The sequence below is a fragment of the Ornithodoros turicata genome, chromosome 4 (genome assembly GCF_037126465.1).
Source record: "Ornithodoros turicata isolate Travis chromosome 4, ASM3712646v1, whole genome shotgun sequence".
In the NCBI taxonomy this organism is placed as follows: domain Eukaryota; kingdom Metazoa; phylum Arthropoda; class Arachnida; order Ixodida; family Argasidae; genus Ornithodoros; species Ornithodoros turicata.
In genome coordinates, this window is record NC_088204.1 from 72,690,711 (window position 1) to 72,708,190 (window position 17,480).

The window sequence follows — 17,480 nt, forward strand, 5'->3', positions numbered from 1 at the left end:
CGTTGAATGAGCCGTAGTCAAGGGGGAACGGGATTTGGGGTTCATACCCCTCCAAAAATGTTACCTTTTGTAGTGCATTCGCATGGGGCAACCTTGAAACCTTCTCCTCCATGTAAAGTTACTTTAGAAGCCCTCCCTAAAGGCTAAATCACATGGAGCGATGTTTGAGAGCGATCGTCGTGCACGGCGACGTCGCAACAAGCGCGACGAGATGGCTTGTCGCGTCCCGAACCACAAGGCGCGACAACAACGCGATGTCGCGCACACATTACCCAGACGCGCAAGCCGTATGCCTGCTCACACGACGTTGATAAACGTGTACAAAACAATTAAATATGATGACATGTTGGCTCATATATCCCTTATTACAAAAGCAAGCCTTGTGCCGACAGGAAGTGGAGGTGTATTCAATACTGACAGAAGAAAACGGCATGTCTGTAGGTGTCTGGGCATCATGAATGGGCATCAGTGAGTGGGCCGTAATGGGCATCATGACTGCGCACCCCACTTTGGTCCTTTCACCATCACCACCACCACCACCACCACCACCCCACTTTGGTTTCTTCTTCGTTTGGCGCGTTCTGTGTATTCTGTCGTAGCCTTCGTCGCCGCTTTCAGTTTTTCAGAATCGTTTTTTTTCTTCGTAGAATCGTTTTTTTTAATTTTAGGCCGACATTGATTTACACAACGCCATGATTGCACAGATTGTCCTTTTTGCCAACTCCACCTTTTCGAAAGAAGCGCGTTCGTGACGCCACTGACGGTATGTCCTGATTGGTTCCCTGCGCTCTGCTTTCCGTGTCGCGCCGAACGACCGCGACACAAATCTGACAGAGACGGTCGCTCGCGACGTCGCGAGGGGAGAACAGAGTGCGGCATCGCTGGCCCGTCGCGCGACAACAGATGCGTCGCGCGACGCGAACATCGCGCTTCATGTGGTTTAGCCCTAAATGTTTTTTCTTGCTACGTTACCGGGATCAAGTAACATAAAGTCATTCCTTGCTGCCGTCAGAGACAATCTGTATTCAATTATCTTTGCGATAGCTAGTGCATTCACAATTTCCAGACTGGTCGCACCATCCATCGGAGTGGTAAGACGCCCTACAGAACGCGTAGCAGAATGCCATCGGTTCGTCGGTCAGGCATTGTATCAGAGTCCTTTCCTCCTCCTCATCCTTTCCATGTCGAGGAGTTGTCGCAGGGGTGGTGAGTCGCGTTGTGCGCTTTTTCTCTCCTGGCTTGGGTGATCCCACGAGTAACCTGTGACGATCGCGATTCTTATGGCGACGCGCGGACTCGGGCAGCACTGGAAGGTACACGACGCCTCGCTTGGGTGATGTCAGGGAACGCTGCACGTGGGCACCAGACTGTTGTGATGTTGCTGCTCCTTCTGAAAGTTGAGAACAGGAGCATTAGTTTACAGAGGAAAGGTGAATGTAGACGAAAAGGTTTGGTACGGAATCTATGCCCTCTCATACAGTACTCTCGCTCTTGCTAGAAGCATCCCTAGGGCCAAGGGTTCTTGAGAAGGACTTCCCTTGCTGAGTCACGCAATTCTCACCATTGAATGATATGATTGTATTCACTTAACTTCACGACACATCCCACAAACTCAACGACAATGCCTCCACAACCGTCTGCTCTGCTTGAAGCGCACTACGCTCTCGGGATCTTCGAGAACGGAGTGAAAATACGGCGGAATGCCAAGTACCCTTAACAGGCAAACAATGTTCTGAGGATCCCTATTGGTCGATGGCCGTCACGATAGATGCGACAAACAACTCTGGCCGCTAGCGTTAGCAGAAGGTGACAGTAACGTTTGTCGTTTCCATAACGTAATCCATTTCAATATTCATTCAGATATGTTAAGGAATGGCAACACCATACGCAGACAAAGACAGACAACGCAGGGCGAATGTGGATCCACATTGCGTTGAACGAAAGGTTACCTCTTGCATTCCTTAACATGATCAAACATGATCAGTGCGGTCTTTGTATTATATCGCTCAGACATCCAATCCTTATTTTCCAAGCGAGCTACCTGGCCGAGCTGTGGTTGTCCCTTCCGCTATCATTCGTCTATACTTGCATTCCTTGCATTCACTTTAATTTCTGTAAGTTCATAAGTGATACGGAATCTATCATGGGTGATTGAAATGTCAGCTTTCGCCATCTTTGCTTGGTATTTAGTTCTATAGCTAGGAAGGGGCCAGGTGCACATAGGCATAGTTAAGACGTCGACAGCGGCAGGCGTTGGTTGAATCTTTAAAGCAGGATTTAGTGTTGGTACTACAACTTCATTTCGACAGGATACTCTATGTACTGAAATTTTGGACCTTTGAACAGCTTTCTATGGATCAGCAATATATTATGCTACTGTGTGCGTGGGAACAAACATCAGAATACAAAACTTTACAGAGAGAATCCGCGCTGGGGGTAACACCTCGAAAAACAACTATTGTTGTACCACTAACGCACGCATAAATAACACCCTCTAATTTTTCAACACTGGACAGCAGTGAGACAGTTCAGCTGTTGAAAACAGGCCCAGTACGATACAGGAAATGTTAAAGCACACAGTTAAAAATAGAAAAAATAGTGACAGTTTCCGATGAAAGGTAAATACAACATTCTGAAAAAGAAAAAAAGACTTTTCTGACAATAAAAATGAAAAAAGTACTCACCAGATAACATTGTTGCAACTGAAAACGCGGGTGAAGTGACGCATTAAAAAGGGTGATGCACCCAGATGTAAAAAGGACTATAATGGTCATTGAATAGAATGAATGAAGGCTTACGGGTAAGCAAGAAGGCGAAGAGCGATACCTTCCACATGGTAGCCGTGAAAACCGACACGTCAAACATGTGCCGAAGAATCATATTCTCGTTTCCAAACGCAGTCTACGTCCAAGAAGCCCTCCAGCAGACAGCTGTGAAGAGCAATTAAAAGCGTTTTTACACGTTATTTTGCGTCGACGTGGGCGACGGAGAACGTTGCATATATTATGATGATTTCACGCGGAACAGCTGTAGGGGCAGCATGCATGCATTAGCATAATTTACTCATAACTTTTAATTATGCGCAGATATTAATTAGCTTGATATATCTGTGGTTTGGCTGAAGCTGAATTGTAGATTTGTGGTCGCTCGTTAGGCTGTTGGGATGAGGAAACCGCTGAAGAAGCTGTGACAAATGAATGGATTTCCAACTGAAGTCGACCGGACATGCAGTGTGGCCTCCGCATTTGCCACGAGTAGTATAGATAGGAGCAGTGTGACAGGCAACTCGTCGTATCAAGAAAGAGGTCGCCACCAGATAGCCCCATGCGCTGTTCACTTGCGCCCCGTCGACCACCTCGGGACACGGTTATTTACATGTGTTGTTCGGCATACAAAGATTGCTCATTGCTCATCCTCTACATTTTAAATAGGTAACAAAAAAAGTATTTACGCTACAAATATGGGTAGAGGTGGACTCTTTGTCTGTTGCTGTTACATTTCTTGATGTGGAAGATGCGAAACAAAGATAGAACAATGTGGTATAACGGTGTAGCAGAGTTTTTCTTGTTGTTCGTTTTAGGTAGTTCTTAATCAGGCAGATTGATGTGGCGGGCTTGCTCAGTTTCACTAACTCTCATAACGTGGGTGCAATCGGATATTATGGAATATAACTTGTGTTATTCTGTAAATTTTAAACTCTTCTAGCTCACATTTGTAAAACACAGACAGGTGTTTCGCTTTCATATTCCCCAGTACAACTAAGGCCCCGGATTATCAGCGACTCTGCGAAATTTCGCGAAATCTGGAATTAATCGCGGAATCCTTCGTTTGGTATGGAATTTCACGGAATCCCGTATTTTTAGGGTTCTGAGGATACTGGAGTCGCGAATTCGAATCTAATACCAATCAGCCGAAGTATTCGGTTAGCGAATCAAATACCCAATACTCGGGTTTTCGAATATTCGACTGTTCGCCGAATATGAACGAGACCTCCCGAAAGCGGGCTTTACTTTAAGCTTCCCTGCAAAAGGTGAAGCCTGCCTTACAAAATTGGAGCCCGGTTTATGAAATTGCCCATGCTGCAGAGCCCACACAGTAGATTGTAGTTTACCTTAAAATAATGTTAGCCCAAGTCTATTCGGCGTACTTCACCTGTTGAAAGGGTGGTGTCCCTCCCGTGTGCAGTTTAGAGGTGGCACGAGGGGATATTGATTTGATATCTGGGAGGTTGCCTTCAAAATGTTGAGACTCTTAAACAGTGCCCACAGCCGAGGAACAAAGAAGGGTATCCTAAAGATGTAACTTCTCCAGCGCATGCATTGTAAACTCTGAAGTCCCTATAAACTCTGTAGATGCTGAAAGATATATTTCAGAAGGTATAAAATGATTGCAGGCGACAAACCATATGACAGGTGAACGCAAGATATATTGTATACGCTGAGCCAGAGCAGTTCTTTCAATTTTTCATTTTATAAAATATTTTTTGCTCTCACATTATCTAAGAAAATATAGTGTTTCCTGTTCCAAGCAGCCGCTGACTCCTTGCCGCGCAAATCGCAGAATTTGCAAGTCAGTGCTGCAGAATTTTGAATTTACCGCAGCAGAAAACCGGGGCCTTAACATATACTCCATTATATGGACTACAAAGCTGGTTTCTGTCACGCAGTCAGTTGCAAAACTAGCGTGAGCACGTGAGTAGTGCATTTCAAACTGTGTTTTGAAACTTCATTGTTCAGAACAGATAAACAACGTGCCATGTCTTTTGGAACAGGAATACAAAAATATATCAGAAACGCAACGAGATGTCGGTACAGTCACTGCATTCCAAACCCACCGACTGTCCTTTAAAGGGATGATCGCATATGGAAAACTATGAAACGAATACCGCTATGTTTGGCATCGGTAAATAATCTACACAAGCAGCACAACATTTTAACCCAATATTGGACCAATACTGGCAATATTGGTCCAGTATTTGAGCAATATTGGGCTAGTATTGCCAATATTGGTCCAATATTGAGCCAAGATGTTGTGCTGCTTGTGTAGATTGCCGACTGATGCCAAACGTAGTGGTATTGGTTTCATAGATAGTTTTCCAGATGCGATCGCATCGTCCCTTTAAAGTACAGTCGGCGGGTTTGGAAAAACAGTCGGCGGGTTTGGGTTTGTGACGAAAAAAATTGCTGAGTATACTCAGCAATTTTTTTTCATCCGAAGGTAATAAATATAATAAGGTAATATAATACGGTTTTCGTCCGGAGGTGATATATTCCTTCGCTCTGGTGGCGTGACATCATTGCCAAAGCGGAGGTGAGAGCGCGGCTTTCAGAGGAGGAAAGGCGCCGTCCAGACGCTCTATACCTGTATGTAATGCCTGCAGAGCGCTACATTCCTTTTCGTAAGGGTCTGTGCCCTCCTTGGTTCTTAGGGAGTGAGGTTTTCGAGTTTTTCACATTGTTGAGATGCCATTAGTTGGATCATCGCCGACAAGAAGGCGCTCCTGTCACCACGGGTCAACATATTCGGTATCACTGTCTGGCATTGTCTGGCAGCAGCAGCCTCTTCTCTGTCAGTCTCTTCATTTACGCTTAGTCCACAGTGACCTGAGTCCACAGAAAAGTGATGGAGTGACCAACGTCGCACAGACGCTGAGCGTCGCTGAGGATGTCTGTGACAGTTGGAGCTAAAGCACCTCGTGTACCCATGCTCTCTATGCACTGCAGGGCTGCCCTGGAGTCCGTGTATGCAACCCACATTCGCGGAGGCTCGTCCAGAGCATACCACACGAACGACAAGAGGCCGTAAAGCTCTGTGGACGTAGAGGAAGTGCAGTGTGACAGGCGATACCCGTGAGATACCTGGACAGATGGAGTAACGAAGGCGGCTGATGAACTTACAGGTGTAGAGGACCCGTCGGTGTAGACGGCAATGTGCTCCGCGTATAGACGCTTAACATCATATCCAATGACATCTAATTTTTTTAACATTGAATCCCGGAATGCCTGGGGAGATCCTGGGCAGTAACAGAGACCATGGGGGAGATGAAGACACTGTTGGCTTTACTACAAACGAGGGAAATTTAGATTTTGCTTCCAGAAAGTTTTTGTAGAGGTTGAAAGTTTGTGCCAATAAAGTTTTGCTACCAATGGGTGATGGCGGTGATGAGCTATAAGGTGCAAATAGTGACGTACAGTCTCCCTCGTCCTGAGGACTTTAATTGGTATGTCATGAGCTTCGGCTATGAACATCCTCACTTCTGCAGCTCTGGGGACACCAAGACAGATCCTTAGGCTGCGTGCAAGGAAGGATCGAAGCCGCTGAACTTGTGCCGTGAAGAAATGCCGTGAAGAACAGGAATGCTATATACACAAGTGTACCACGAACAAGAGCGTTATGAACAGCCAGGAATGATTGCTCATCCCTACCCCACTTGGCGCCAGCAAAATGACTAAGGACGGAGGTCCACCGCTGAACTTTCTTGTCAAGGTGATCGATGTGTTTTTCCGGCAGAGGTTGCAGTCGACGACTACATCAAAAAATCTGTGGTGTTTCACCCGCTTGAGCGGCGAGCCAGCGAGGAAAAGCTAATAGCAGTGCAAATATGCTTCCTTGTAAAGGCAAGAGCTGCAGACTTGTCCCTCGCTATATCTAAGCCGACCTTGGTGAAGAACTGCATAATTCTGTCCAGTGAACTGTGCAGACGACGCCAAATTGCAAGTCTTGATTTTCCAACTGTCCAGATGCAAACATCATCAGCATACATCGAGATATTGAGCTTGGTCATTATGTAGGACTTCGGACCCACCATGACGAAGTTAAATAATATGGGGCTTAACACCCTAACTAGTGGTGCCCCGTGCGTTACCACGACTTCCGGTGTGGCTCCATCACGTGTGCGCACTAATACAAATTTCTGCTGTAGAAAGACAGCAAGCCACAGGAAAGGTTCAGTAGGAACACTAGCTTGTAATAGCACGACCCAGCATGACAGACAGTGCCGTACGCTCTGTTCACGTAAAAAAAAAAGAAAAATACAAGAAAAAACGATAGAACTAGTTCTATATAGATTTCTTACAGAACTTTGCTTGTTCGACAGTGGTCACAAGGTCAAGGACTGAGTCCACTAAGCTCCGGTGTCGACGAAAGACAGACATCTCGTTCGGAAGCGCACGATGCCGTTCCAGCCACCATTCTAGTCGATGAAGCACCATGCGCTCCACCACTTTGCCGAGGCAACTTGTCAGGATGACAGGCCGAAGCGATGCAAGGTCTGAGGGATGCTGACCTGACATTAGCAAAGGCACAATTCGACTGAGATTTACGTATATTCGTTTAAATGCTGCCAATATCGCGATATAAAAGTTGTCCGCTGAGCGCTCCAGCCCCTGATGAGAGTCGCCGCGCCGCCGTAGCAGGTCACGGAAGCGACGCATATTGTTCGCCCTGTAGGGGTCCCCAACGTTCATCTCGTGGTTGTTTTGCGATCGGATGTTGATTCTTGCGACAAAAAATAATAACAATAACAAGAAATTTAAACACGTTGTTTTCAGCACTGTTGCATTTCGGCGTTTGTTGAGGCTCATGGATTCCCCGAATGGCTCTGCAGAACGATTAAGAGGCTCTATCTCAATCCTCGTAGCTGTTTATACATGATTCAGCGTATGTCTGGACAGTTCCCCGTTTCCAGAGATATGCAACAAGGCTGCCCTCTTTCACGAGTGCTGTTCACTTTAGCGATTGACCCGTTCCTATGGAATATAGACACAAATACCAACATTCGTGGCTTTCCTCTTCCACAATCTGGAGAATGGAAGGTGGCTGCCTATGCCGATGATGTCACAGTTCTCCTAGCCGAAGAGGATTCTGCAATAGAAACTCTCCACGTTGATGACTCGTACGCAGCGGTGTCAGAAGAAATGTTCAACTATCACAAGACGAAGTTAATGCCCCTTCGGAGACCTGCACCACATTTGGCTCTGCCCCCTCTATACACCACTTTACTAAAGATCCTAGGTGTGCTATTCGACAATCGTGGCCCCGAGGTCAGAAATTGGACTATGGGCCTGGGGGAATTGCAGTCCAAATGTGAAATTGCCCTACCCCATGAACTATCATACCGCAAGCGAGCGTACCTTGCTCGTAGCGTCTTATCGGGGTGTTTGTCGCATCTTAGTGACATCTCGATTGCCCCTCATGCAGTGCTGGTACGAGTTCATTCTTGCATCCTTTCCTTCTTTTGGAAGAAACGTAGAGGGTCTATATCGCGCACAATGCTATCGTTCCCCGAATCAGCAGGTGGAGTAAATGTACCGGATTTTGGCCTCATGAAGCGTGGGATCGCCCTTAGCACAGCGTTGCGAATCCTTCAAAGTGTGGAAGACCCGCCATCAAAAGTACTATTGCAACACTGGATGGGACAATTCGTACGACAGCCTTCCTCACGCGCTGGTAACCAGCGATCACCTGTAACGCCGCAACGCTTCCATGCAGCTATATTGGCATATCAGCAGAAATTATCGTCCCTGGTTCCAGCTGGTGTCTAGTTCGCCTTCATCTATGGCAAAAAAAGTACTGCAGAGCACCATTGCAACGAATGAGAGTCTATCGAGGAGGATGGATCATGCGTCAACCACATCTTGGACAGCTGTAGTGTGCTCCTGGCTCCCCGGGCCTCTGCGGGAAATTATATTGTCACGAAGCGAAATGGGTCGGCGAATAAACAGCGAACGGTTTATTAGACTACTTGGTAGCAAAACACAAGAGTGATAGCTCTCTGAACACAACTGAGTCCAAAGAATTAATGATCCAGCCTGGAGCGCACAAGCATTTAAGCATCGCGCCGAAAAGTCTAGAAACAGCACGTGCGTTTGCCAGAGAGCAGGCGATGTGTCTGGAAGCTTCTTCTTCAGCATGCGCCGGGATGAGATGTACCGTTTCGTGCCTGCCCTGGAAGTTTCGCGATGATGATTCGTGGCAATATGGTGTTTTGCTTGGGGCATTCAGCCAACTCGGGACCGCCTTCACTCGTGGAACATTTCTACATCTGAAACTTGCCTCTACTGCACACAGCGGGAGACCAATCAGCATTTTCTATTCAACTGCCACATTGCACGCACATTCGCTGAACGTGTAATGTGTGTCCTGTGTGTGTCCTCAGCGATTCCGACATTTTACTCTCACTTGGTCGAAACTTTTGAACTTTTAAGCTACATGTTGAGCTCCATTATCATCTCTGTTCTTCTGTGGACATCATCTCTGTTTTTTCATAATCTCATCATCTGCTTGTGTAAGTGTACTGGGGGTAGCCAGTCCGACTTCGTGCAAACTCACATCCCCATTTTTTTCTTTATCACATCACACCACATCAGGAACTTATCTGGGCGATCCACATTCATCTGTTGTCTGGCGCAACTTAGTCAGCGTCATCCACATCGCCTAAGTGTGCTGCTGACTGCCTGTGGCGCAGTCGTGTTGTGGTCTGTTCACTGTCGAGCGGCAGCCCAGCGCCGACGTACAACTCATGTATTTCTCTTGATGCGCAGCGCGCGTGTACTACTCACGAATGTCTCGCAGCGTGAGTTACTTGCCCTTGGTGAACAGGAGTTCCTTCGCAAATGGCGGTCCCACCCTTCCTTCCTTGTGCGCAACGGGTACCTAGCCCTAAAGGATGCCCCTCCGTGAACATCCTCTTTCATTTCCATATATGCATATTGTGGTGAGTGTACAACAGCAACAACATAGATGAATGGATGATGATGTGGGATGTTTCCCTCCGTTGAGAGCAGGACCCTACCCCATTCCAAAAAGGTTCCCATGAAAGGATGACGAGGGAAGGAAATCCCTACAGTTCTTGAAGGACGCTGGTGGCCCTCAGAAAGGAAAGAGAAGCGCCATGTGCACGGCACTGTGACTGTAATTATATGTACATTTCGTTGTAGGTAATGTATAGAGAGCTGGGTTTTATGCGCACATCTCTCTTGAGTGTGTGTCTGTGTGGCTTGTTTATATAGGGAATCTGCAGACTGTGCTACACGTGTGCAGTGCAGTATACAACCGTTGAGTCCCTTAGTTAGTTGTTGCTTGATAGGTTCCTTGCGTATTTAATAAATTTTCTATAACAGGAAATACTGTTCTACGATCTTTTTGTAATGGGTTCCAAGTGTTGAAGTTAATATGTAAACAGCATGTACTCACGGCTAATGAAATACTGCTTCGCATTTTATTACTTTATTACATATGAGGTGTAGAGTTAATCACAGTAAGGTACCAGCACTGCAGTCGTTACTAATTGTGTGCAGCACCCAACACGCCATAATTGCCTGTTAAAAAAAAAAGAAAACGCAACCTTCCACATCGCAACATAGGATAGCCAAGTGTTATCGCCCATATTCCTAGAGCGCCCTTTTTAGAGCTGCGTAGTCTCTAGACGGTGCGAAGTTCATAAGCGCGGCGATAACAGTTCCACCTCTTCCGTGCATACGTGTACAATATGGTATCTCCAGACCGCGTCAACGTGTGGTGTAAAAGAATGACCGCTGGGAATTCACGACCACTTTGAAAAAAATTATCAAAATCAATTTTTTCCGGTAAGTGCATGTTACTATGATCGTAAGTGTTGTGGCAGATCTTGCAAATGTTTATAGCGCTCATACTGTGCTGATATCCAACACAGGATCGATACCCAGCGAGAGCGACGTCAACTTTCGTTATGTCTGCGGAACGGTACCTGGTTGGATTTTCGGAAGCCCTCGACTGGCGTCCCATGCACTTTGTAGATCTCCGTGCGGTTCCAGCATGTTCTTTGTGCGGGATGGTCCCCAAAGAAACCTTCGAGTTGGATTGTCTACACTCACTTTGTCCGCCATGTTATCAAGGCGTGTGTGGGCATGACCGTAAATGTCCGATAGACGATGAAACTTTTCAACAAAGTAACGTGCGAAGTGTGACACTGAAAGCGACGCTCGTTCAGCAACTAAATGTCGGGTGTCCCAACTCAAAGCAAGGCTGTGATTTTGTTGGATCAGTGGAAAGAATGCAGTGTCACTTTCTGCAGGACTGTGCTTACCATGTCACTACCTGCAAAACGTGTGGCGATAGAGTGATTGGAAGGGATATGGTGCGACATCTCAGGGAACAGTGCGCGACGCGACGTGCCTCTCGTGGCGGCTTGCCTGGTGGAAGCATGTTCGAAATGATAAAACATATCAAAAAGTTCACTGAAGGTATCTCTGACATTTTACGTGCCATTGAAGCTCGGCAGGACAGTCACACGGATGCAATCGATAGTACTAAAGAATGTGTTGCAGCTAACGGGGAAGAAATCCGTAAGTTTGCAGCTAACCGAAATGAACCAGGAACGAAAATGTTCCATACCATCGTGGCCTTGGCTGTAGCGTGCTTTGTGCTGCTCTGGATGAGAAATAGAGACGTCACAGAACAGTTAGCTGCACTAGAAGAAAAATTGAGCTGTCGGTCATCTCTGAGTGCTGGTAAGACCCAAACGGAAGCTGAATTACTGGCAACCATTCTTCAACATCAGGAACGCTTAGCAAACGATGCGATGGCCCTATGTGTTCAGCAAAAACAAAGTCACGCGGAGACGCTACAGATCGTCAAGAATCATAATGAACAAATGCAGAAACGTATTGAAGAGCTGCCCATACGTCTCGAAAGCACAATGTTGAATACATCTGAACGCTCGCTGCTCAAGACAACGGAAAAGCTTAACTACATGGAAGGAGTGCTACACATTCTGTCCGGTTCCGGTTCGGCTTTCTTCCACGTAAAAGACTTTGCCGAAACAAAGAAACGCTTGATGACACGTGACTCAGAGAGTTTTGTGTTGCACGGATACTGCGCGAAGCTGCAGATTGACTTCAGAGTGTCCAACGGTTGGACATACTTGGGTCTGTACGTAAGGTTTTGTTCCAGTCCGAGAGATTCACTGCTGAGGTGGCCCGCAAACGTCGCCATCGCTTTGACGCTGGTGCATCCGAGGGATCACGGCCAGGACATTGATGAAACCTTCTCTATATTTGTTCCAAGGCCATCACCAGATGTTAGCTACGGAAGTCCTAGATTCGCCAAAGTTGAAGACATCGAACGACATGGACTCATCCATGAAGATGCCATTACAGTAGCTGCAAAGATCAGGAATGACGATGCTTCGTAATCTGTATTGCACATCTTGCACAATGAAATAGCGCATACTTCAATTAGCATAACGAAGGTGGGAGCGTATTTAGGTAAGATGTACACCACGCAATATTGTACCGTAGACAGGATGGCACCTATATATTCCTCTGTTTTGGGGCAGACAGGTATTTTTAACTTAGTACTGAGAAGGCATTCGCACGACCGGTAAAGAACGAAAATTAAATTACAACGGAAGAAATTGCGATCAAAGTAGTGCAGGTTGAAAAAGGAAAAAAGGAAAGGAGTGAGCGAGAGGAAAGCTGAGACAGACACGATATATTACGCCCGTAGTGTTTTCACTTCTTCTTCTTCTTTTCTTTTTTTCTTCTTCTTTCATTTTTTTCTTCTTGTACTCGTCCAGCGTCGAGTTGCTTTGTTGCTTCAAATTGCACGCAAGCTGACCTCTAGACGGAAGTTCCTTTAGCCGTGATGCCTGAGGTTTTTAAGCTCAGGTAGAAATTGAGGTTTAAAGGAGTGCAGAGGGCCATCCCAAAAAAATTCCGATTAAGACGTCTGGTGAAAGTGAGTTTGTCATTTTACCGAACAGCGCCAAAGGTATTTGATGTGTGCAATTTGTTTCCCCCCTCAAAAAAAAAAAAAAAAAAGAGAAAAAAAAGAAACAGCACATAAACTCTGCGCGTTCACCCACTCCAGGTATAACGAGGAGGAGGAGTTATGATGCCATGTCACCGATGACGGTACAAGGAGAACTCGTCTTAATCTTAATCGTCTTAGTCGTTTCACACGTTCAACTTAACGGAACGAGACAGTTGAACGAGTCGTTCAGGCTAACGAAACGAGCAACTTTATCGATGCTTTGCTGTGGTCACAATCTCTGCACGTTGCGAGCGCTCACGTGTTGTGATGTCACCACCCTGCGCGAAGAGCAGGCTGGCAGCGAGGCTGCATCTTCTCGGACCAATAGGACTGTTCCATTTGTTCCGATAGCTCGCATTCTCGTGCTCTCTTACATGCTCATTGCGTTCCAATGTTCGTTCCCGAGCCTCGTTCATCATCTTCTTTTTCTTCCCGTCTCAATATATGGCTCGCTAGTCGTGTGAAAATAATGAACAAACATGTACGTCACTGTAAGGATAATCGCCGAGGAATACGCAAAAAAGTGTAAATCATTTTCCTACCCTGACGATGGTGGCGGGTGAGTACGAGAACTATAGTGTGTGCTGAGTTCTAGGGCACGTGGAAGTCCGAGACCAGAAAGGAAAGACGTAGTAGTATCAGAAGTATCAAAAGAAGAAAGAGGAGGAGGCTGCCCGTTCTCCTCAACGTGTACACTTATTTCATTAACTTTATATACATTTTTCCTGCAAGCATGGAAGTACAACGCGCAGCCTTACTGCCAGGCTTCATAAACAGTGCGAACAGCAATTCTTCCCGGACGGAACAACTTTATAAAATCTATCTTGTCCAGTTGAAAGGCATTCTGACGCCTAAAATAAAATAAATTCGCAGTGCAACGTTTTTCTAGTGAGCTTGAACAGAACGCTAGTGAACTGTTTTAATTCGATGTTAGTACTGCGAAGCAAGAGAATGTTATGGAACTATTCAAGACAATCGACATGAGAAAGTTCACAGAATCCTTTACTCTTCACGTTCATTACTATATCAACACTATATCCGCAATATACTGTTAAAGAGAACAATTCGAACACTACTAGATGGATCCATTTCGCCTTTGTTGTTCATCACAACACCCGTAGCTATCAAGACGGTGTGAAGTACACGGTCGGAAGTCCTCACAAACGGTGCGGAGAGCGTTTCTTGGCGGACGGAAGAATTTTACAAAATCTGTCTCGTCCAATTGAAAGGCATCCTGACGCCATCACGTCCATGGGAGCCACTTGTCTGATCGCCCAAGCGACGAATCACTCCGACATCTTTCTTGGGCAGCTTCAACGTCAGCGAGTCGTTACGAATAACGAAACGAAGAAACTTATCGACGCCCTGCTGTGGCACAATCTCTGCTCCTCGTTTAACTTCGTCGTTGAAGCTATCGTGCTCGTAACGAGCCGTTACGTGTTGTGATGTCACCGCCCTGAACGAACTACAGCTGCCAACGAGGCTGCAATCTTGTCGACCAATGAGGTTGTTTAATTTTGTTTGGATAGCTCGCATGGTTTGTCTATGGTTTGTCGTTGTCACTTCTTCGTCTTCTTTCTCGTCTTCATCTGCATCTTCTCGACAATATCTCACAGCCCTCATGTAACCACTGGTGTAAATACGATGAAAGGGGGAGCATGTCATTTTGTACACAGTCGTGGAGCAATACATGTTCGTTTCTCCAGAAATTCCGTTTCTGCAAATCTCCAAATGAAGATGTTTCACATTCTAACGAGTGGGTAGACCCACTCGTTAGGCAAACCATCTCATTCGATCGTAACTGGACCGAGAGATTACGCCCCTGTCACTTTAACGAAAAGAGCGCGTCATACACCACGTGCTCGAGCTCCCGAGTGCCTCGCGCCTCGTTAGATCATGAGCCATGTAGGCGATGAAGCCTATGAGCACGTGGACGCATTCGTTAGGCAGGCGACGCCGTCGGTCGTTACGCGAGCAAGAGATTACGCCTTTGTCCCGTTAACGAAAAATGCGCGTCACGTGAAACGTGTCACGTGTTCGTATTAACGAGAGCTCCGCCCTTCGTTGGCTCGCGAACGATGAAATCTCTGGAACTGTGGCCCCCTGGTTCACTGGTCAGTGGGGGTCAGCGCCTTGTCTCTTTGCCGCCGTAAACCAGTTTTGCAAGTTCTCCCAGAGAATTGGGGATAGAAACAGCGGCCGAATCATGACCGAGCCAATAACAATGCTTTTTCAGAACCCCGAACAGCCGAGTAACAGATGACAGCGGAGTAGCAGACAGCATTTCTCTGGACCAATCAGTGAGCGTTCTCCTTGTAGCGTCAGTGCGACGTTCCAGGCAGATCACAGGCTGGTAGACCTGTGCGCCGATGCCACTTTGACCGGCGGCAGCGTAGAGCCGGTTTTTGCCACCGGCGTCAGCGGCGCGAGGGCGTAAACGCGTAAGCGCTGTCCACAAGCGTACGCAAGCGCTGGTGGCCTGCGAGGTGTATACTGTTTAGACTACAGTCGAAACCACATCCTAAAAAGGTTCCACATTTTATTTGAAGACAAAAAGGTCTAACCGTAACAAATTTATCACAAACAATAGATCTACTTCGATCACATTTTGACTAGAACAAGCCGTGAAAGCCCGTAATTTGTGCACAGTAACATATGGTTGCACACGCGCGGTACCCTAAGAGGGAATTTTTACATAGGGCATAGTTGCCATGCACAAAAGTCAACCCGACCAGCGGGAGGAGGAGGGGCAACGGCCCTCATTGCACCCCTTCGCGATTGCCCATGGGGATCGACCTAATACTATCACGAATGAATGAAAACATAAATAATAATGTGTTAGAATTGGTTGTTTTAAGTGCTTTAAACCAACGTAACCAATGTTTTGCATTCGTTCAGCAACGGTGAGAAGACTTTCATGTACCAACATACTCACTTATCGAAGGGCTTATCTCCATCCTTCTCTTTTGCGTTTGTCAGGCACTCATCGCCGAAGAAATCCCAGCCAACCTTCCACTTCTTGTCACCGTCTTGCAAAACTAAGGTGCCAAAGTAACGCCACACCGCGCTCGTTTTAAATGTACTTGAGTCCTTATCAACAGAGAACAACGACACGCGCTTCAAAAACGGAGATCCAGTCTCTGATGCCATGACAGTTCAGTACTCGTGAGGACAAGACCGGCAAAAGTGCGTGAAACCACTTTGACCTTCCCGCTCCGCAGCGGAACCGATCGGGACACGGAACACACGCGGGATATCGGCGCGCGGGTGGCGCCAGTGGCGGCGTCAGCGCGCGGAGAAATGGCGGCGGCGGGGACGGCACGGCGCGGCGGCGCACAGGTCTACAAGCTGGTACTGCTCTCCACCAACGTTGCGCTCGGTCGCTTTTTCGGCGTGCTTCAAATTCAATTTCTGCGATAATTATGACTCTGTGGTGTGAATTACTTCTCATGGTGCATCGTACTGGCCTACTTAACAGCATTATGGGAAGGATGCAGGGTGTTAAAAATGACTTCTGTGCTACTTTAAGGTGTTTTGCTGCAACTGAAAGATTTCTGCAAGATAGAATCACCATAGGTTACAGACATGAAGGGAAGTGCCTCAGGATAGGAGCCACCGATACTTCGAACAGACGCTGTTCTTCTTATGTACACCGTCTTCATGTTTGGTATGGTATTTAAAGGTTTAGATATGACATGGTAAAGTGTCAACAGCCCGGGGGAAGAAAAGGTCCATTGAGGCTTTTACGACCGAAGTGGATGACCACTTTGTTGCAGCGTAGATGGGATTATGTGAATGAAGGCAACTTTGCATCAGACCGTTTATGAAAATGTTAAGTTCAATAATAACGGGACGAGACGGGACAAAAGGCAGGCATGGGCGAGGGGAAAGTTCCAGAACAAGCAAAGTGTTTTTTTCCCTTTTCTTTTTATTTGTAACATATATATTTGCAACATATGTAAGATAACATATCTATATTTGTAGCACAAATATATCTCACATCTATCACGTATGGTCTTGCCCTGAGGCACTTCCCTTCACACTTCTTTACCGGTTCGCTGGATTTCGTCTCGTCTACTTGGCTCACAGAGGTTGCCGAATACGATCTAGTTATTTGCTCACATCACAATAGATTAGCCTGTAGCCATATGAGCCACACAAAATGAAGACGTAATATTATTATTCGTGAGTCAGTGTATACCGATAGCTGCACACTTGGTTGGTGTCGTCACACAGGCGATTAATCTGGAAGCCTTTGAGTGCTCACAGCGTTTGACATGTTTAAGGGAAAAGTTGAATGATTTTTTTTTTCAGTAATTGCTACGGACGGAGGTAATATCGCACGGGTACACAACAACAACAACCAATAAATTGATGATGATGAATGGGGAATTTCGCCAGATGAGGTGCGGCGTAGTACCCCAAAGCACAATGGACGGAATGAGATGTGACATAATGATGAGCCGATGAATGGCGCTGAAGTGAGTGGTAGACAGTCAGCGGGGTCTGTGATTCTTAATTAGGTCGATGAGACAACGACGACAAGAATAAATTATGACGATGAGATGGGGTGTTTCACCGCTGTGGTACGGTACCCTACCCCATTGCACGTGGAACATGGGGCGACGAGAAGATCAACAAAACGTTGGGCAAAACACAACACAGAGAAATACCCAGAACACCAGTCT

General features: G+C 46.5%; 2 protein-coding genes and 1 long non-coding RNA gene across 4 annotated transcripts in view; 2 read left to right on the top strand and 1 right to left on the bottom strand.

The window, feature by feature from the left end:
• The window catches only part of LOC135391856 (uncharacterized), a 231,398-nt gene that overhangs the window by 53,106 nt on the left and 160,812 nt on the right, over positions 1-17,480 (top strand). The gene's annotated exons all lie outside the window — the stretch shown is intronic.
• Positions 1,004-2,933, bottom strand: LOC135393457 (uncharacterized). The gene is made up of 3 exons (XM_064623887.1): positions 2,799-2,933; positions 2,685-2,702; positions 1,004-1,390 (listed from the first exon to the last, which is right to left on the bottom strand). The coding sequence occupies exons 1-3, from the start codon at positions 2,878-2,880 to the stop codon at positions 1,026-1,028; spliced, it is 465 nt and encodes a 154-aa protein (XP_064479957.1). The 5' UTR covers positions 2,881-2,933; the 3' UTR covers positions 1,004-1,025.
• LOC135393458 (TNF receptor-associated factor 2-like) lies at positions 10,437-12,215 on the top strand. Its single transcript, XM_064623888.1, has 2 exons — positions 10,437-10,586; positions 10,673-12,215. The coding sequence occupies exon 2, from the start codon at positions 10,709-10,711 to the stop codon at positions 12,170-12,172; it is 1,464 nt and encodes a 487-aa protein (XP_064479958.1). The 5' UTR covers positions 10,437-10,586; positions 10,673-10,708; the 3' UTR covers positions 12,173-12,215.